We start from the raw sequence: 21,644 nt of genomic DNA, 5'->3' as shown, positions 1-21,644 counted from the left end.
AGTTCTTCTTACAAAGAGGAGGCACGGCAATGGCAGCAGCATTTGCTCCCAGCCTTGCAATCTTGTTTATGGCTGCTTTCGAGATGAGATATGTCCTTTCAGAAAACAACATCTATAGACCATATATTAGAAAATGGTATAGGTATATTGAAGATGTGATTTTTCTTTGGAGGGGCAACATTGAGTCCCTACAGGAATTTTTTGTCTATTTGAATTGCCAACATAATGCCATAAAATTTACGATGTTTCACTCTAAATCGACAATCAATTTCCTTGTTTTATACTTTAATGTAAAAGTAGGACATCTGGCATGCTCCCTGCACAAAAAAGCTACCGACAGAAACACCTTTTTACACTAAGAGCTTTCATCCAAGATCTCTTAAAGAGAATTTGCCGTTTAGCCAATTTCTCAGACTCCGCAGAAATTGTACAGAGACCGCTGATTATTATACACATGCCAACAAACTTTCCAGTGACCTCAAAAAACGAGGCTACCTGAAGAAATTGGTGTCTCACTCCCTCAAAAGAGTGAGATTTACCCCCCAGGAAAACTTGCTGGAGCCCAGCCTGAGGGAACAAAACCAGAATCGCATAACATGTGTCACAATTTATAGCACACAATCCTTTGCGATCAAGAAGACACTTTTGAAGTATTGGCCAATGGTGAGCAACTACCTACAAGATAAAGGCAAACCGTTGTTTGCCTTCAAAAGATTGAGAAATTTGAGAGACAAACTGGTGCATTCAACGAGCCACGGCAAGCCCAACACAAGTCTTAGAACTCTCAGACCATTGTTGGGACATTATCCTTGTGGAAATTGCAGTGCCTGTAAATTCACAAAGAAAATGTCCAATTTTAAAATTCAGGAAAGAACATGGGACATACATGTATTATCTAATTGTAAAACATCAAATGTAATATACTGCATCCAATGTCCATGTGGACTGAGGTATGTGGGCCAAACTACAAGACCAGTGCACATAAGGATCAATGAACATCGATCCAGGATTAGGTGCAAGAACCACCAAGCACCAATGGTGTCTCATTTTGTTGCTTTTGCACATACTCCTGATGACATCCAATGGTGGGTGCTAGATGTTGTGAAAAACAGCTCTAACCCGGAGAGAGCTCTGAATAACAAATAATCCAGATGGATCCATCGTCTGCAAACTCTTGACAAACTGAGAGGACTCAATGAAGAATCTCCCTCCTATGAATTGCCACAATGATCTTGGGGACGCTTTAATCTAGCTTTTTGTTATGCTGTCAGTGATCCTTGAAAACACGGTCACTATTACACTTACATAGGGCTCTGCTCAAATCTCCTCAACATTTTGTTCTTTCTCCCAATAGGGTTTCAGAATCAAATTCCTTTGAATGGGGCCTATTTAGCGCCTTCCCACCTTCATTGATTAGACTGCTTATTTAGCCACACTGTTGCAGTACACAAGACTTTTTAGACCCATATTTGCCCATATGGCATTTATTGCACTCTGACCACTAGAGGCCATTTGTTATTTTTATTTCATCTTCCCCCGGGTCTAGTGCCCACTTTGCAGATCCCGGCAGCCATCTCTTCACCTAAGCTGGCTGATATATCAGCCAACCTATGAACCTTACTGACTTTCCCCTAGTTGTCACACATGAGGCATAGTTAAACTTATGGGACATATGGCTGTTTTTGAACAGCCAACAGCTATTTGAGGGCTATTAGCTTGCCAAACATCATGGTATACACTACCAAGATCTTATTTCGGTTAAGTTTTAGATTCTGATTACATCGTTTACTTGAAATATGGGCCCCTTGAATACAGAGAAACCTTCTTGGGCAGGGTGCACTTTCCAACTTGGCCACTACCAAAATGATGGCGCACTTTCCCCAACATGGACTATGTTGTCAGTCTTCTAAATACTATGACAGCGTGGACTGCTTGCTGTACGTCACGCAACGCGATGCTCCTACACAAATCATTTCCAAAATATTGGCGCACATTCAGGCTGCGCTGTTCACTCTGTACCACGGTAACGTGGTGACCTCTGTGCAGCACGTTATTAAACGGGCTGATTTATTTGGATTTCCAGAGCAATGACATGTGCTCTGCTACTTGAAGACTCGCATGCCTAATTATAGTGGAGGAAGTAACCTTTTTGCAACTAGCTGGTGAGTATGTGCCTGCTGCCCTTTAACAATTTAAGTCTTTCTTTACAACTGCGGCTAGCACATAATAATAGTGCACTTCTGACACGCCTCCCGTTTTGTCTTTATCTTCGTTCCTAGACGGATTGTTAAATGGCTTCTATTCAGCACTCCAACTAAGGCAGTGCCTAGTCTGGGATGCCCAATGAAATCCCTTATTTAGATATTTTTATGACAAGTTCATAGATCTGGATGATAAACCCTTGTATAACACCCCTCTCTTTGAATCCCCCTGACCTCACTGAGCCAAGAAGTAGGTTTGTTTTGCAAATTAAAAGATTTATTTTACAAATTAAACAATATATATATATATATCACACTTTTATAAATAAATTAATATTTGATAGCACACTTATGAATATGACAGTGATGAACAATGGATAATATTACACTAGCACACTTTTTTAAATTACTTAGGAGTTGGTAGAGAAAGGATAAGGTAGCTGAGAATACTTTATGGTTTCAAGGAAATGCAATGATTGAAAAGAATGCTGCACAGGGATAAACTGATATGGTTTCAACAAGAGATAATATAATCATGTTTCCCCTTGTGGCAATTCACTCCCCCCTATGCAATTAAAGAGATGGAAGGAGAGCACACCATTTTCAGGAATATAATCTAATGCAATACAACTTCTAGTTCCCCCCGAGCAAGCTTGGAGCAACCAGTAGGCTTTTAAAACATGAAGAAATACTTTTAATGTGATTTACAATGAAGTGAAAATATGCTAAAAATGATTTTAATTCCCTTTAGGAGATTCAGGGTAGGTGACAGCTACTTTGAATTAGTCCAGGTCAACACTAGCAATGATTCAGGAGGGGTTATCAGGTTCAAAACGAATTTCAGCAATGCAAGCAAGAGACAGCTATTTTTTTTTTTTTTAACGTGTGGTGAGATTGAGCTAGTTTTCAATTTGCGGCACTTTTTCCGAGTGTGTAAAGCGCGATTACGGAAAAACTATAAGGAGTAGAAAGTCGGTTTAGGGCTTGTTGGAAAGCTGAGGATCTTAGTGGTTCAAAAGATACGGACGATGTTCTGGAGGTAGATTTTCAGAAATAAAGTAAGATTCAAATGGCAAATGACACTTTCACAGGTTTGAAATCACAGAATGGACACACTATTTCTATGCAGTTCTAAATAGGTCGAAATGGTTTGAATTAGATTATTTTAAACTAAGAGATTGGTTTGCACAGCTCTTGCTCGATACTCACTCCTAATTTTGGAAGGAATGGGCCTCGTCACAGATCTGGTCAACAGGTTTAGCTGCGGTTCTCTCTGCTCTGCTGGTCTGGATCTCTGGTTCTGGCAAAAGTTCTGGCACTGCACAGCGGTCTGGTCTGGGTCTGGTCTTCTATTGGCACTGCACGGCGGTCTGGATAAAGCTCTGCTTTCTGTGTTCTGGCACAAGGTTCTAGCCAGAATCAAACAGCTCGCTCGGCTGTTGAATAGTTTGGTTAGGTGGCTGGATTCTGAGGCCTGCTGAGAAGGATTCAGCTTTTGGTTCAGGCCTCTCTGCTTCAAGTTCTGGAGTCTATCTGGAGTCTATGGTCCTTCTGGATATTGTCTGGTCCGGCAAAGTGCTTCGCAAGAAAGTGGAAAGTGAGTCCCTACCTGGGTTTCAATGGGTCTTTTTATGTCTTTTGAAAGTGTGTGGGAAGGCTGACTTTCTATGCCCAACCCTCTGAGGATCCTGATAGGATATAGGATTCTCTGTCGCCTGACTAGGGAACTGAATTGTGAGTCATCCGGCATCCTTTTTACGGCATACCGAAAGAACACGCCCCATGTCACTTTGCACACAAATCTATTTTTGACTTAAATGCATATTTATCTATGTACAATTTTCTGATGTTATATGTCCAGTTAACATATTTTCTGTAGCACCAAACCATCTGATCCCTGTCTTTGTAAGATGTTGTGTTCACTTCTGACAGAATTCTGCCTTTTTCATCCAGAACACAACCTCTAAACTTTTCCAGAATTTACACAAATGTGCGCAAGGAATATGGGCATCAGATGATGAAGTGTCAGATTTTTAACATACAAACGTTTGGAGTAATACCCTATTTTCCGCTACTACCCCCAGAACATACCACAGAATCCTAACACCTCTTAAACTGTGCACAGAAAAATCACAGGAATCATGATATTATTGATATAATTTTGACAATTATGTACTATGAATTATCCATCTTTCTAAAATTATGCTCTGGCCCAGATGGGTGTGGTTTAGGTCCAAAAGCACATGGGGAATTCCTTGTTTGTCCCCGCCTCCAAGCTCAGCTGGCTCACAGAGGCAGCGCCCCTCCCATTTCCTTCTGGGAGGAAGCCATTTACGACCCCCTGATTTAGCATTTGCCTGAGCCAAGGAAAGTTCATTGTTCTGTTTTCCTGCAGTCCCAGGTGCCCCTCCCCTGATTCAATCAGAGAGGTGTGATCTCCTTTTGGTGGGGCAGCAGAAGGGAGGCCAGGCCTGTGAATACAGTTGCTGGGCAAGTTTCAACTCCTGTCAGGGGTAGTTGCCAAGCAGAATTCAATCTCCTTAAGCCAGGCTTCACTTTTGTTCCCATTTTTCTTCATTCAAATCAAACTTACAATTTTGACACATGCAGCTAGAACGCTGATTCTAAGTTCAAAACTATGACATTTAAACAGTTGCAACCTATGTGACACTCCAAAGTAAATCACTCATTTATTTTAAACATTTCGATTTTAGTGGCTTTAAGTCCAATTTCACTTAAGCTGCTGACATCCACAGCTCAGCCAGTTTTGTTATGAACATTATTTTAGGCTCTTCATCTTTCCAGAATTGGTATGCACACAAGACTTCATTCTACCAGACGTCTGCTGGTGTTCAGTAAGATTTTTGAATATCTTGCATTGTTTGCAATAGGCATTTTGAGCTTGCATTTCAGAGAAACAAATGTGATTTCAAAGCGCTTTTTGAGCTAACAGGCACTGCTGTTTTTCCTTTGGCACCACGTTTCACACATGGCGCTTCTGGCCCATCACGCTCGCACTGGTGGGTGGCAGGTCAGGCGACCATTTTGGTGTGCGCAAAAACTGCATGGTTTTCACGGATTCTGGCGGAATGTGGGCTTTTCGGCCATCTTGGATTTTCTAAGCCCACGGCACCAAATGTTGTAGCATAATGATTCAAACGTGGGTCAAGACACCTGACAGGATCTATAAGAGCGAACAGCCAGCAGCCACAGAGACTAGAGTCAACATGAAAACACAGGGCATTTTATGGCCATTATAGCAAGGTATTGCTTTTATTTATATGTTTTACCTTTTGATGCTAAAATGCCGCATTCCCTCAAGGACTCAGAGACTAGAGGAAAATAAATACACATATTGTGGCTTGGCTTTTGTCTTTTCTCAGGCACGTTGGAGCGGGTACAGACTACATCTGGTGTAGTGTACTTTGGTGCCGTCCAGTGAGTTGACACTTTTGCATTTGTATCTGGGCTTGCTAGACTTGTATTTCAGCGACTTACTTAAAACCCTATTTTAAGGTAAAGTATTGCCCTTGTCTTTCGGGCACACTTTCTTAAGACCTCCCTTTCTTCCACCATCGAGGGCCCCTTGTTTTCAATGCCTCACCTTATCTAGGCCAATTAGTGCCCACAGGGACAGTTTTCTCCCTTTTTTTTCTTTCTTCCTACTGAAACCATAATGTGGCTGTCCTCTTAAATTATTCACTTTTTCATTTACTTTAATTTCTTTATTTTCGGTAAGGAGCGACATACCTTTTTTTCTTCCCGAGCACGATTCTTCAGTGCATGTTGAATTACTTTACACTGGGATCGGGTGTGTATTCTTGCTCCCCCTTTCTGCTCCAGTGGCTGTATTGACTATCTGTTTGGATTTGGTCACTTTTGAATTATTTATTTGCTACAACCCTGGGATAGGAATTGGAATGTTTTTAGACATTGTCCAGCCATCAATGGGTGGCTTTTTAACTTTAAAATCCCCCCTTATTATTTTAATCTTTTTCCCTAGGGGTTAATGTCTTACACATCTGACCTTTGGTCCTGAGGAAGGCGTTTTCTGTCTAAGTCTTCACGCCGAAACGTATTTGACCACACCTGGCTGACTTTCAACGGCCCCCAGAGGTGGCATCTATGCCTGCATCTGCTAGGCCAGATCTTATTCGTAGACCCAAGCAGTATTGTAAGAAGTGATTGGCAAGTGTGAATACATCAACCAAACTGACACTAGTCACTTGCTTTCAAACCCTACAAGGAATAATAATTGGACGTTTTCCCTCCTTGGCACCCTTGAAATATAGATTTGAGGATTTCCACAACTGAAATTAGGGTGGAAACTCAGTAATCTTAGAATACTTCTTTAACATAGAAGAAGAATTTAATTTCTATGACGCTTAGCGTCTTTACCGAAAGGAAAAGTTTCTTCTGTTTATATTTATTTTTTTCTGTTTGTTTTTTCTAAATGTATCGTTCCCTTTTATACTATTGATGCATGTTCTTCTGATTATTATTGTTTTGTATGGTGCATGATTTATTGAGATACTGTTGATTTTTTTGTCATATGTTTTGAGCTTGATCCAAGAAAATAGTGTCTAACAGTTTGTGAAATGCCACAGAGGATCATGTGTAAAAGATTGTCTTATGTTCTTTATTAAATAATGAAAAACAGCCTTGATGTATATGGTGAGATTTCATACCTAGTTAAGTGACAAAATCAAAGTAAATGATTTTTGACAACATCAGTTGCACTATTACACATATGTATGATGTCAGTGTGTACAAATAGAGAATATTAGGACACCATCTGGAACTAAGGAATAGCATACCCAGTTAGCAGTGATCCTGTTGCGGAATATTTTTGTGCACAAGTTTCAATTTTTTGTTTTGTCAGAGAGAAAGAGGTGTGTATAGGTAATACATATACCGTATCACCAGTATATAACCAGTGGGGACATATTTTGTTGGTTTTTGCTGATTGTTTTCCCCAGTCCCCCACAGAGTAGGGGATTTACCCTTTAGTATATATGCACGTCACTACAGTTAACAGCATGAAACAAACACAAATAAAGTCTAACAGTTGCATACAATACGCAATGTCAAACTGGACTGCAGAATGAGCCCCTCTTGCATTTTCGATGGAGCGTGGAGGTGGATCCACTGACAAACAGGAAGATGAGAGCCACTGGCCCAGAGAAGGGGCATCAATGTCCCTGAATATGAGGTAAAATGGAGGGCCGGAAGGGAAATGAAGGTGAATGCTAAGAGTGCTCGAATTCAGAATGCAGGTGTGGATGTGTGGTTCCAGCAAGCTGATTGGTTCACCACGCATCCACAACAGATGCTTCGCTCAATCACACAACTTGGGCGCCGGGCTTTTACTGGCTTGTGAATTTCTCAGGACCGGTGATTGTTGCCATCATTAACGTTGGTTTAAAAAATGAGGCGATGGTAGCTGTGACGTCGGTGAACCTGGCACCTCTGTCATGTGGGATGGGGCAGCCCGGATCACGTGAGGAGAAGGAGGAATGGGAGACCAGTACGAGTGAGGGACACGTAGAATAAAGATGTGCATTACAACGCTCTCATGGTGTCTGCTTCCTTTCTTTAAATGTGGCGAGAATGGAAGCCATGTAGGTCATGGCGGTATAACCTGATGTCAAGGTGTACATTAAAGGAGCAATTTATTTGTGTAAAAAAATGGCTCGGCAATCGCTGCAACCCGGTTGTTGCAACAACTGCCCACTATGTCTGCCATAGAAAGGAAAGGAGGGATCCATGTGAATCCCCTCTTCCATTTCCATGGTGGCCCAGTAGCTTCTGAGGAGAGGCGCAGTGGCCCGAGAAACCAACTGGTATCTGGGCGGGAAGGTTGGAGCAGGTGAGAGGTGCAAAAAAGAGACTGGTGCGTGGTGGGTAGCAGAAACAGATGGAAAGATGGCAGGGTATGTGCGAGTAGTGTGCATCTTGCTCCGAACCTGGGCTAAAATCGTTTGATTCAGACCATGTTTGATGCAACCCGATTGACTGCCGCTCCCAATGGTTTTACATAACTAATTTAAAAGCATCCGCCACAAACAGAATTCCTTGTAGGCACTGTAATAACAAATAGCCAACTCAAAGGGCTGCCAGCTAGCAAGTATGTGTACAGGTGGTTGGCGTTATGCGACAGCTTAATGCCTTTACACTGTACAGTTGCGTCCAAAAGAATAATAAAGCAGTACAAGCCTCATGTTAAAGCCATATGCAATTCACTTGACAGCGTGCTCATTTTACTCAACAAAAACTTCTTAAAAGCATTCTCCTAATTGTGCACCAGACTTTAATGCATCACTTGAAGGAAACCCCAAATCTGACAGCATTCCTGACTTTAGCACCTGGACACAAAGTTCTGCGCCATCTGCTGAAAAACATCTGTGGGTTGGTTTACCTGCAGGAACCACTCCGATTCCCCGAGTGCCTTGAGGAACGTCACTTCAGAATCCGCGGAACTCGAGCTCGGAACACAGGCCCTCATCAGCTTTTTAAAACTTGCTTTCACCTGCCGGATGTCACTGAACTCGACAGGCACAAATTCACAGTTTAAGACAAAGTCCAGCTTAAATCCCTAGGAGAGAAGAGGACAAAAGAAGTTAATCACATAACATCCAATATCATTACCAATGTGTCTGAAATCATCATCACTCATAATGTATTTGTCGGATAAAGTGTTTTCAAGCCACATCTGACAGATAAGCAAACGAGAAATGTGAGAAAAAGAAGCAGCAGAATAACTGATTTCAACATACACGAATACTGCAGACACATACACCGCTGCGAAAAACCAGCTCTCTTTCCTGGACCTTTCTTTTAGGGCAGGAGGGATTGGTTGCTTGGAATTGGTTCTCAGGAGGAGCCGTGGGGAGGAAAGCGTCTACAGCAAATAACAGAAAACGTCAGAGGCAGTGTCAAAATTAAAGATACATTGGTCCCCAATGGTAAACAATTCCAGGAGAGACCGAGACAGTAGTAGCAAACCCTCAGTCAATGTGGGCCTTCCAAACAAAGTTGAAACAAGAACTGAATGTCATGTTCGACCACGCTTTCTTGTGCCTCAATAACTGTAAAGGGAAGGCGAATTGAACTGATAAGTTAGAAGTGTCTCCATGACCAGATATAGTTATACACTTTTACTTGTTAACACGGAACTGTTTCCTTCAAATAGAAGTCACAGGCGCATGGGAAATTATTGTGGCACTAGTTTGCCCAATATGTCGGTAAAGATGAATAGGGGCCAAAATGAGTCCTTAGAACAGTCTTGCTCTTTTATTAACCAACTCACTAGGCCAAGGATTTTTAGCGAGGCACATACCCAAACCAGACCGAGGCTTCAGCAGTTCTGGTCAGACTGGGAAAGACCACACCTGGAATAAGTGGCAACAGGACGTCACGAGCGCCACAGACCAGTCATAAACATGACATATAGGAGCTGGGGAAGCCCTCTCTACTACTTCCCACTATCCGAGCCCTGGTTCACCGCAAATCAGCACAAGGGCCAGTTCAAAGAAGGCCACAAGGTGTTCCCATCCCCATATATTTTATGGGAGGGGACATGTGGATGCAGAGAATCAGGATTTCCCCCAGGCTCAATGCAGAGTGAACTAACCAGGAATCCAGGAGAGACAATGGGCCTCATTACGAGGAAGGCGGTAGGGGGTTAACAGGGCCGGTAGATCAGCTGGCCCAATGAACCCCCTACCGCCTCATTACGAGGTCCCCTCGCGGGACCCGCCGAGGACGCCTGGTTTTACCAGACGTCCTAGCGGGTCCCGCGAGCGGTCCAGCATGCTAACAACGGGCCCGTCATTAACAGGCCCGTTGTTAGCATGCTCCTCATTTCCATAAAGCGGCATGGCCACCTCCTTTTTCGTAATGAGGCCCAATGTATCCACTGCAGAACGTTTAGGGATCAACTCTAGGTGCCACAAGGAGATGCACATGAAGGTGCTAATTACTGCACACTTCTTGCACATGAAGGTGCTAATTACTGCACACTTCTTGCACATGAAGGTGCTAATTATTGCACACTTCTTGGATCACAAAGGAACTTTAAAGTGGACTACGTTCCCGTTCACCTGGAACTTTTTAAATGACAGACATGTTCAATTTACACAATATAGTCCAGATGGGACTTATAAGTGGCAGAGTTTAACATCCATAACAAGGAATGGAAAAAATGTTGCATGCATTTCATGACATACATTAAAATCATATCCTCTTAAAGTAATGACTGGCAGCATCCAATTTTGTTCTGAGAATTAAATATTTCCCCAGTAATCGATATAAAAAATAAACTAAGCATATGCTTCTCCAGTATACCTAAAAAATCTGATGTAGCCCTAAAAAACGAACGAAGCTGTCACAAAGCGGTCCGTGTTTTTTCCAAACAAGCCACAATGAAAACAACCCTTACTTTGATGGGGTAATGCACATTCAGTAAAAACATACCGAACCCAATTACGGGAAACTGGGTAACGGGAAGAATTGTGCAGGCCTTGCCGTCCAGTAAAATATTAGTGACCAGTCTTGCTACGAATACATAGCTGCCTCACGTATATTGACGCATTCAGGCTTTTGTTGCACTCAATAAAACAAGTCTATTAGGGCCCAGTGCCATATCCACTTAAATGAACTTCACAAAGACGAATCAAGCGTTGCAGGGAAGACATCATTCCTTCCCAACTTGGACTACTTTCTACATCCATGTAATACTGGGGGACTACTAAACATTTTATAGAGGGAGGTTGTGCCCTAAAGTATACACCTACAGCTGTTGGTAAGGACTGACTGATCAATCTGGTCATCATTCCTAGGACTGAGTTCGAAGCAAAGTTTGCAGAAGGTGTGGGGCTATGCTATGTAGTCACCTTCCACCTCCGATCCAGAGTCATGCTTGTTGTTTAGAAAGGAAAACGAGTGCCAGATAATCCAATGAGGAGGTGCTGGAGGAGGAAGAAGAAGAATAAAGGAAAGAAGGGAGATGTCCACCTTACCCTCTGATCTGGAAAAACATGGCAACAAGGAAGGAAAATGTTAAAAGAGAGTTCGGAAAGAGGAAAGCAAATGGGATGGAAAGATGTTCTGAGCAGATTAGAGAAAAAGGGGCGGAGGTAGGCGCAATGCTATCATGCTCTTATGGAGTGACTGATCCATCTGAACATTTACACTAGAAGTGGGGTCCAAGGAGCAACTTTTTGTGGGTAGTCACCATGCAAATAACTTCCTCGGGGCATGTTCTCTTCAAGGAGATGGAAGCTGCACTGGCTCAGATTGAAGGGCGTCTCTACCTTTTGCAGGACGAATACCAAGATCCGAACAGTACTGAAGAAAGAAGCAAACAATCCAAATAGCAAAAGATGCTTAGAGTTTTATTTTCTTGGGATCACAAGTGCAATGTCACAAACAGATTGAATGGCCAAAATCTCTTGGGTCCCAAAGAACCCGCACTGCATCGGCAGAAGGGTTCAGAAAAAAAGAACGGGAGAAAAAGATCCTGATTCGTGGGTAAATACAAAAATAACTTTGTTCAAAGTAATTGGTGAGTGTTGAATACCACCTGGACCATGGCAAACACTGAATTGTTGATGCACTTAAGGCCTGGAGTTTATTTACATGATGAGCAAACTGAACTGCTACAACAAACGTGGTCTTCCAAGAAAACAATTTTAAATCAACAAAGCCTTGGGTACAAAGGGTGTGTGAATCAACCTGGTTATTATAATAATCACAAACATAATGGGATGTAGAACATTAACAGAGCATCTGTACATCCCAACACCCCATGATTAAATAAGATGGCCGCCTTGCTGGTAGGCTCCCCACGTGTCGCTCTGCCATTTTGAAGCCTTGCGCCCTGACCTGGGTAGGAGGGTGCAAAGGCCCTGAGCCAAGAGAGGCTTCAGAAGAGAGAGGATACAGCTTGGGTCTTGCACCCAAAGTGGAGGTGCCAACCTCAGAGATCACTCTGGTAGGCGCAGAGCCCTCTGCCAGACAGAGGTACTCATACCACCCTTACTCACGACCTCAGAACAAGTTCTGGTAGGCTAGGCAACCTCGGCACCCGTGCCGGTAGCCTTGCTGGATCTAGCCAAGGACAAACTCTTGGAGGTGGCACTCAACAATCCCTTACCCCCTGGGGTAGAGGAAGAGGACGAACTTGATCGCCCTTCCAAGGACAGCCTGGTAGGTCCCCTGAGACCCTCAGCTTGGGAGTCAGTAGCCTGGAAGGCCTCGGGCCTGCCAGAACCTGAATCCAAGGAACCCCGATTCATCTGAACCCAGGGGAAGGAGTCGCCGCATTGTGGAGCCATGCTGAACAGAGGGTCTACGTTGTCTTGATGAGTGGTCCTGGAGACTAAGTCCATAAGGTGTGGAAGATCTCCCTCTGCCACGACAAACGATTCTTCAACGCCCTGTGACCTAGAGCGCTGATGACCGAACATGAGACCCAGAGGTGGTCTGGCCCCAAACATTCAAGACATAGTGCATGGGGGTCCGAGCCCGGGAACATACTGTCACATGAGACACATCTTCTGAATCCTCCAGCAGCCGACATGCACTGGGGGAGTAGAAGCACTGAAGGGAATGGAAATAAGAATTGAAAAAACAAACGGGGCAAGCTGAAAGCTAAAAAAAAGTCCCTGCACTGGCTGCCAGGTCCGACACCGCCTGTGCAGAAAAAGGGACTGAGGTGAGACACCGGATGGCGGAGCGTTCACATGCCCAAGGCTGCACCCTTGCGCGCTATACTAAATTTGATGGGGAAGCTCAATTTTTCGCTGCCTGTCAAGTTGGGAAGCACGAGAGGGCTGCGTACCTGGTTTCTTGGTCTTTGATCTTGCCGAGGACGCCAGTCTGGAACCAGTCGAAAGACGAGCTTGTGGCACGAGAGACCAGCCTCTCCGCCACCCAAAACTGATACTGGGTGGAGGATGGGCCGATTCCCAATGTCACGGAAAGCACTCTCCTGATTAACGTGACGAAGGGACTGTGCAAGCACAGACAGGAGAGGCTACAGTCTTGTTGCCGATCACGGGCAAGGATGGAGTCCGATGGAATCAAGTCCAAAAGCACGTGAACTGAAGCGGAGGTCAATGATTCCGGCGTGGCAGATATATTCTTAGTCCACAGGAACGGATGTAGAGGGTAAGGCCGGACAGGAATGGAAGGAACCAGGCTGGAACAGGTGACCAAACTGAAGGGGACCGAAAGGTAACCCTAGGGCAGCAATCACAGGGCACCCCGGTAAGTGTATGCTGGCAGACCCAGGGAGATCCAGGTAAAAGTATGTCGGCAGGCCCTGAGTTGAGTCTGGTAAGTTGCTGGCAGAGCCAGGGGAACCCAGGTAGAGTATGCTGGCAGGCCCAGGGAGAACCCAGGTAAAGTATGCTGGCAGGCCCAGGGAGAACCCAGGTAAGGTATGCTGGCAGGCCCAGGGAGAACCCAGGTGAGGTATGCTGGCAGGCTCAGGGAGATCCCAGGTAAGGTATGCTGGCAGGCCCAGGGAGATCCCAGGTAAGGTATGCTGGCAGGCCCAGGGAGATCCCAGGTAAGGTATGCTGGCAGGCCCAGGGAGATCCCAGGTAGAGTAAGTAAGCAGGCCCAGGGGGGAACTCAGACGAGTAGCAGGCAGCCCAGAGTGGACTCAGGTAAGTTGCAGGCAGCCCAGGGTGGGTAGGAATGCTCACAGAACGAAGCAAACCGCGTTGAGACGCGGCTTGCCTCGATCTGCGGCTCCTTTTATGGATCGCCGGCGCCCGTGAGGCTTGAAACGCAAGCCGCTTCACCTCCGGGCGCCGGCGTACTCAAAGCGAGTCCTGGAAGGCAAGCCCTTCCTAGGACTCGAGCCCAGTCCACGGCGCATGCGCGGAACTGAGACAGAGGTCTCCCGCGCATGCGCCGTGGCCCTCCGGCCCCGACACCCAACGCTCTCCCTCTGGCGAGTCCCCAGGCGCGGAAGCACGGGTAGACTCGCCAGGAGGTGACGGGGAGAGTGGGCGTGGCGGACCCCGGTCTCCAACGTGGCGCGACACTGCCAAAGGTTCCGGTACTGTCCCATGCTGTGGGACGCCCACAAGGATGGAGGAAAAGGGATGTGACGTATGAGTAGAGTTGTCATCACTTGGCCTGGGTAGACCATACAGATGCTTTAGAGGTGTATGAGGACATGGGAAAGAGATTAGAGGATGGTTGCATGGGTCTCCCCCATGTTTTGGTTCTTCATATAGTTTTTGTATGATCATTTTATATGCCTGAAATGATGTATGGATGTTATTGAGGTTTATTGTAAATAATTAAAACACACAAAAAATAGGCTGAGCAGTGGCAAAGCATGCTAAGAGTTAATGGAGAGCCTCCATAAAGAAGCAGACATGATACAATATGAATCAATGAGGGGAAACGTTGTCTATTTCAGAGGTCTGAAAACCGTGGCTCTCCACATGTTCTGGACTGCAGCTCCCATGATCCCTCACCATTCAATATGCTAAGTCTGATGGGACTTACAGGCCAAAATGTCTGGAGAGCCAAAAGTTGCAGACCTCTACTTGAAACGAAGACTGTGGGACTGTGCACGAACCAAACCCATCTTTGAAAGATTTTAGGAATATGTTGTTGCCGAGCTATAAGGACTCCAATAATCTGTTGAGAAACCAGAGAACATGTATCTCTTAGTAGTGGGGAAACAGATTCATATTCTTTGTGACCCAAGTAATGATACACAGTAGAGTAAGAGGGGTCTGTTTGCCATACATCAGGATATTGGTGATCTAGGTATTGAGGTACATGTGTTGTCTTCATACAAATTCAAATCCTATCCAGAGGATAAGACATACATTTTCTCCCAGAAGCACAGTGTAAAGGACTTCCTTAAAAAGGTAAAAGGAGGTCATACATGAACTCTGTGTTCTTGAGCTCTGCATAACCCAAGGGCTATAAATTAATGCAAATTCCTGTATAGCACTAGAGTAGGTGTGGAGGAGGGAAGCAGTGAGCTGTAAAGGTTCTGTGATGCATTGGAATTATAACTGAATGTTTTCCTATTCTATGCATTGTGAGGAATCTGAGGTCGTCCTCACTTCTTTCCCCTACATATCCTCCTCCCAGGTGGCCAGGGAAAGGCCACTGCTATCGGATCCTGACCCTGGGTTTGGATATGCAAGGGAGGATCACCTGGCTGAAGGAGACTTGGGGAGTGGAGATAAGGCACGTTTGGGTGAGACACCGTATCCCCCATTTCCCTTTTATAAGGAATCCCATATCACCCCAGGCCTTTGTACGGTATTACCATTCCCTTCCCTATTCTTTTAGTAAACTAACTCCCAGTAAACACCATCCAGGCACTTGAATATGGAAGAGGCAAACCAGAGCATAGATCCTCCCTCTGTTAACTCACACAGACAACAATCTGATACTAGGACAAAGGAAGAGGGATGCAGAGTACCAAGATTGTTGTGTAGTGAACAAACATTGCCCGCACCTAAGGCCAAGGGGGCGGTATAAATGGCCCGCTCAGGTGAACGCTTGCTGCAGAAGCTGAAGGTGAAGCCAGGGACACGTGTGCCCAAAGCGCCTATGAGCTGCAGAGTGGTTGCAGCTGAAGCAGATTGTGGCCGGAGCACTTAAAGGTCTCCAGTAGCAGAGCTGGTCTGCATACCTCTTGGATTCAGAGAGACTCTTTCTTCGTACAACTGAGGCGGTGGAGATCCTGGAGGAGAGGCACGCTGAACCGAAAGCAGTGACAGCCACAGCAAGCCTAACACCGTGGAGAAGAGTACCTGGAGACAGCGTACCCGGTGAGTCCGAGAAGCCTGAGTGACTCCAGGACGCTGAAGTGTAGACCGCGTGATTGCTGTAGGAAGGGTCGCTCGCGAGTGAGCAGAAGACCGTTTGGGAATTGTGAATATTGGTGAAGTTTGAACTTAATGCTTTTGATAATTACGATTTCACAAAACTGCTGAGAAACTCGAATTAAGGGTTTTGGAAATACCAAACTGTAAAAAGAGATCAAATCACAAGGCCAAGAGAGGGCCAGAGAAAATGGTAACATTTGAACTTGTGAATACGCCTGTGCACAGGGGTCCAGGTTTCCAGCAAGAGAGTGAACTGGGAATTTGATGGTGGTTGATACAAAGTGACTGATTGATTGATTGAAAGGAAGCTCTTTTGAAAACCGATCTGAAAGAAAGCAAGCATGGTTCTATATCGATTGAATTGAAAGCGATTTGGTGCAATTCTCTGATAAAAAGGAACTGTGAAATTTGAGAGAATAAGCATTGGCAAGCACCACAAGAATATAAAGAACGGTGTAAATTGAAGGAACAAGCAGTGGCAAAAGCCGTGAGACTATTTTAAAGTGTAACAAGTGAATGGTGGAAAGCAAGCTATAAACAAAGCATTAAAAGGATGTGCAATGGGAATAAGTCAAGTACCACTGTGCGGGTGAAACAGTGGCAGCGTGCCTGTGAAGAAGAGGCAAGTAAGGTATGTCGGTTGCGTGACCTGTAATGGGTGGACAGTGTGGTCCGACAGCTGTGCCTAGTCCGAGTACACCCACCCAAGGAAAAGCTTGTAATTTAATATAAACCGAAACCTTGTGTGATCTGAAATGAAGGCACTGAACGCTAGGAAATTGGGGAAAGGTAACAAAGCCAGAAGGGAGGTGCCCCAAGGAATTGTGTTGTTGGACCATTGAGAGACTTGAAAGCTTGGGGAAGGGAAAACACCTTTTTCAACCGAGAGCTGGAAGAAGCTGTGAACTTTTATTTGAACACTTCTCATTTTGATGCAGAGATCCCTACACATGGTATTCTATTAGATGTGAGGGCAAGTATAGGTTTTTGGACACAGACAGACATTTGCTTTGGACTTCCCCACGCAGACTGTCATAAGTTTCATTTAGGTGGTGTGAAGGCATCATGAAGCAAGAGAGACAACAGATTCACTTCTCTAAATAAAATTGTTTATTTTAAATGTCAGGGTGGAGTAAGGCCTAACTTGCCCTATGCTAAGGCGGGATTTCCCTACCTAAAGAAACTTAGGATAGCCTGTATCAGTAAGTACAACTCAAAAGTCTGTGTGTCCAAAACCTATACTGACCCTTACAACTAATGATATATAATGTGTAGGGATGTCAGCAACAAAAGAAACAGTGTTCCAAATAAAGTTCTGAGCTTCCTCCAGCTCTAGCTTGTTTTCAGCTTCCCCAAGTTCCAAATATTTCCAAACTGTATCAGGGTTTCCTTCCCCAAGTTCAACTCAGTTTCAAGATGTCTCGGGGTTCCCTTCCCCAAGTTCTACACAGTTCAAAGATATCATAGGGTTCTCTACCCCAAGTTCAACACAGTTTCAAGATGTCTCGCCGTTCCCTTCCCCAAGTTCCAAGTCTCTTGACTTTCAATGATACTTCAAGTTTATCTTTGTAATCCTTTAGACTCTTCAAACAGATTATTTCCTTCCCTTCAGCACTTATTATACAACACAGCCTTTGAAGCTTAGCTTTCTTGGCTCTTCCCCAAGTAGGGGCTACTCGATCTAAGTGCAGTTGTCAGACCACATGGTTCACCCATTACAGGTCACACAACCGATAACACTTGGCACTTTGTGATGCTCTTGGCTTCCCTTGTTTCCTTCAACAAAAAACAAGGGTCACTTGGTCTAGGCACAGTTGCTGAACCACACGGTTCACCCATTACAGGTCATGCAATCGATGACCCATGATATTAGGTTATCAACTTGTGTATCTTCTCTGTCAAGCTGTATCAAATGTCAACACTCAATGCCACATTTTTTAACAGTTTCCTGGGTTTGCCACCATGTGGCAATCCAGCAACATTTATAGCAGAACAAGTGGGCAAAGAGGACTATGTACATGACTGCACAACCTGTACCTGAAATTCTATGATGATATTCCCCACGTTAAAGAAAATGCTCAGAGAGGGTGGGGCAAGAGGGGGGGGGAAATCCTATTTATTGATGGTTCTCTGAAAATTGACCAAACGACGGGAGAAAGACATACGGGAACGGCAGTAGTGACGCTGAATTTGAAGTAGTGAGAAGTACAACACTGCCTTCACATTGTTCAGCACAGGCTGCAAAATTAGTGGCACTTATCGCTGCACTCCAGAGATATAAGGATGAGGAAGTGACGGTGTATTCCGACTCCGCCTATGTGACGTCATCCGTACATGCAGGATTGTCACGTTCGAAAAGGAGTACATGCTTCTTTATTGGGTAAACTCAGTAAAGCTCCTCATTGGCTATTGCTGTGGTGAAAAGCACAGCCCATACTGTCAAACGGGAAATTATATCATACCTCCTATTGCAACGAATATATGTACATTGGCCTACGCCAAGCTGCTTGTAACCACTTGCGAAGAAATACGCGTTGCAAGGTCCTTAGAAATCAATGTAAGCCGCCATTTTAGTTCAATCCACCATTTTAGGTTCGCTCTGTAAAGTCACCCTGTGAGTTAAAATTGTGGGATGTCATTCCGAGATACAACATGGCCGTCTTGACCTCTGTGTGTAATTAATATTTAACTTGCCTGCAGGCCACTTGTTGGGGTTGTGAACTGAGACCTTGTCCTTCGTTGACCTGTGTGTAAAGGATTACTCGTGCAATTAAACTAATCCGCGAGCATATGTTAAGAACAATGTATCCAAATACTGAACTAAGATACTTGTTTTACTACATTGTATTAATGTTTGAGAAGACCTGTATAGGAAATCCCAAAATACACAGTTGCCGTGTAGGCTTGTTGACGTATGTATTAAAGGCAGACTAGTTGCATGTGGATATGCGAACTCGGCATGAACCCTAGTTCAGTAATGTATTAGAGGAATATTAACCCGAAGTAGGGTTGGACATCATGTTCGTAAATGGTATAAAAGAGCGACGAATTCTAATGTACAGCGTCTCTCACTGAACACACTGAACCACGCTGGAGCTCGTTGTGTTGTACTGAGGGCCGATAGCTATCTGTTACTTTTCTTGGAAAACTGTTCAGTATAAAATAAAGTTCTTTGTATGTTCCTTTGTAACCCGTGTTCGGTGTATTTCCTTTTGGGGTACTCAGCCTCGATATTTTGATCTTGTTTTCACAATACTAAGAGAGCAGATATGATTTCTCGCAGTAACGAAGCCAGAGATGTTGAAGCCAAAGAGGCAGCATAGTTACCACACATTTCTGATTTTGAAATAGAAAGTGTTAAGCAAATGTCAGGAAGATGTATGATGGTAAAGGAAGGTTTTAATATGTTATTCATTGTACAGTTAAGAGTTACAAGGCCAAGCACCTCAAGAATAGCAGGACATATGGAAAAGACGGGGGTGTTCATTATCCTCCACTGAGGCTACATGGAGGCAGGATAGCACTGGAAAGCCAGTTATGCCTCTAGCATTATTGAAGGTGGTGCTGGAGAAGCCTTGCTACCCCACCCACCCAACTAGAGAGTCTTGCTGCCATGATTGCAGAATACTGGCTCTCACCAAATTTATTAGAACACGTGGCACCACAGTTTATTGTGAACTGTATTGTATGCCAGAAGTTCACAGCTGGGCACACTTTCAGAGCAGCGAGAGGAGCGATCCCTAGACCTAATGTTAGATGGGGTGTATGTGAAGCCGTACGGTTTGATAATGGGCCGCATTTTGTAAATGAGGTATTTGAACAGGTTACCCACAGGCAAATAGTATTTGCGAGAGATTAAATTGACTCTTTAAAGAAAGGATAGCTAAGATCATGATCACTTTGAAGAAGGGATGGCTTCATTGCCTAACCCTTGCAGTATTTGCACTTGGAAATCAGCCTGGCTCAGATCACCACTTGATGATGATCTTGACTTCATGAGTTGGTGACTGGACGCTGCATGAAAATAACTCTTGCTCCTCCCACTTGAATAGAAACTGATGCCCACAGTGTAGCAAAAACATTAGGTGACGAGATGCATTATTATTTAAAAAACATGACCGCTAGTGTTTCTTATTTTTCTGAACAGATCAAAAATTGGTGGGAAGGGTCAAAAAAGATTGAAGAAGATAGCTGAACAGTTGATCCTAGTGATTTACTACACAGCCTAGTGTGTACCCAGGGGACCAAGTGCTTGTAAGAGGTTTTGTACACACTTGGAACAAGCCCCGCTTTGAAGGACTGTACCGAGTAGAGTGGGTCACTCCCACGGCAGTAAAACTTGTTAGAAGAAGAGCCTGGCTGCATCTGAATGACAAAGGCGTATAAAGGAGAGACCATGACCTCTCCTGCACCCGCTGACAGTGAAGCAAGAGAAGAAGCCCCACCGATGATGGCGAGATCGGCTACCAAGAGCCGAAATAAAGACTTACCAAAATAAAGATACTTTGAATGTTTAAAAATTCCCAAAGCCCGGGGGGAAAGAACGGATAACCTTTGCAGCAGTTCCAGAACTATTCTAGATAGGCAAAAGAGACAATGTGTTGGTGATCAAATACAAAGAAGAAGAGCAAACACCACTTTATGTTACATATAACAATGTTGCACACATTCTTGCATGCTGTTTTCACTTATATACTACAGTCTTACCCAGCTTTAGTAACATGACACGAAGTTGTAACATTCTATGGAAATCCTAAAAACAGTCCTACCATTTTCAGGATCATCATTGCAATCATTTTACAATTTCTGATATAAAAAAGTGTGGTTTGTAAAAGTGAAAAAAATTACACCCAAAGAAGTTTTCAAAAGAAGCATTGTCGTCATTGATAGTGGGAACTGGACAAGGACTTCATATTTATGAGGAGGCATCCCTTTGGTATAATCCTGGTCTGCAGTTCAATAATAAAGTACTGAATTGGAGAAGTTGGGTTAGGAGAGGCATTTTAACTATTGGTGATGTGTGGAGTGATGAAGGAGTGGTACCTTTTGGAAGTTTGGTTGAGACGTTTGGACTGCGGAATATGGAATGAAGAAGATATGATACACTGGTAACTTTACTCTCAGAAAGGAGACAAATGATGGATGCTCAATTTTTGAACAAACCGGAAATGTTTAATATATTGGTAAATGGATCGCAAAAAGTGTCTAATTTTATGCAGGTTATGCAACTTGATGGGAAATGGTTGGATTCATGGGAAAAGTTACGATTGTCATGGTTGGAGGAGTTAGGCAGGGAACTTACACCAAAAGAATGGGAAAAGATTTGGAAAGTCCAGACTAATGTTAAAGTGGATTTACAATTACGTTACATCCATCAAAGGATATTGGGAAGAATATATTGGACCCCAGTGTGTAGGTGCGGATTGAGGTTGGTTGATGATGATCGATGTTGGGGTTGTGATAAGGGTAATCTGCTACATATGTTGTGGAATTGTGAAAGCGTGGTGGGTTTTTGGAGGGATGTTATTGACAGGATTGACCAAATCTGGAACATTATTTATCCACG

General features: G+C 44.1%; 1 protein-coding gene across 4 annotated transcripts in view; it reads right to left on the bottom strand.

The window, feature by feature from the left end:
- SBF2 (SET binding factor 2) overlaps positions 1–21,644 on the bottom strand; it is a 2,983,421-nt gene that overhangs the window by 295,510 nt on the left and 2,666,267 nt on the right. For all 4 annotated transcript variants that reach the window (XM_069623660.1, XM_069623661.1, XM_069623662.1 and 1 more), the window contains one exon: positions 8,620–8,796. In XM_069623660.1, the coding sequence (XP_069479761.1) occupies positions 8,620–8,796 (177 nt within the window). The remainder of the gene's footprint in view (positions 1–8,619; positions 8,797–21,644) is intronic.

This window comes from Ambystoma mexicanum, chromosome 11 (genome assembly GCF_040938575.1).
Source record: "Ambystoma mexicanum isolate Mex_15411 chromosome 11, UKY_AmexF1_1, whole genome shotgun sequence".
Classification (NCBI taxonomy): domain Eukaryota; kingdom Metazoa; phylum Chordata; class Amphibia; order Caudata; family Ambystomatidae; genus Ambystoma; species Ambystoma mexicanum.
This window is presented reverse-complemented; position numbering and strand designations above follow the sequence as displayed.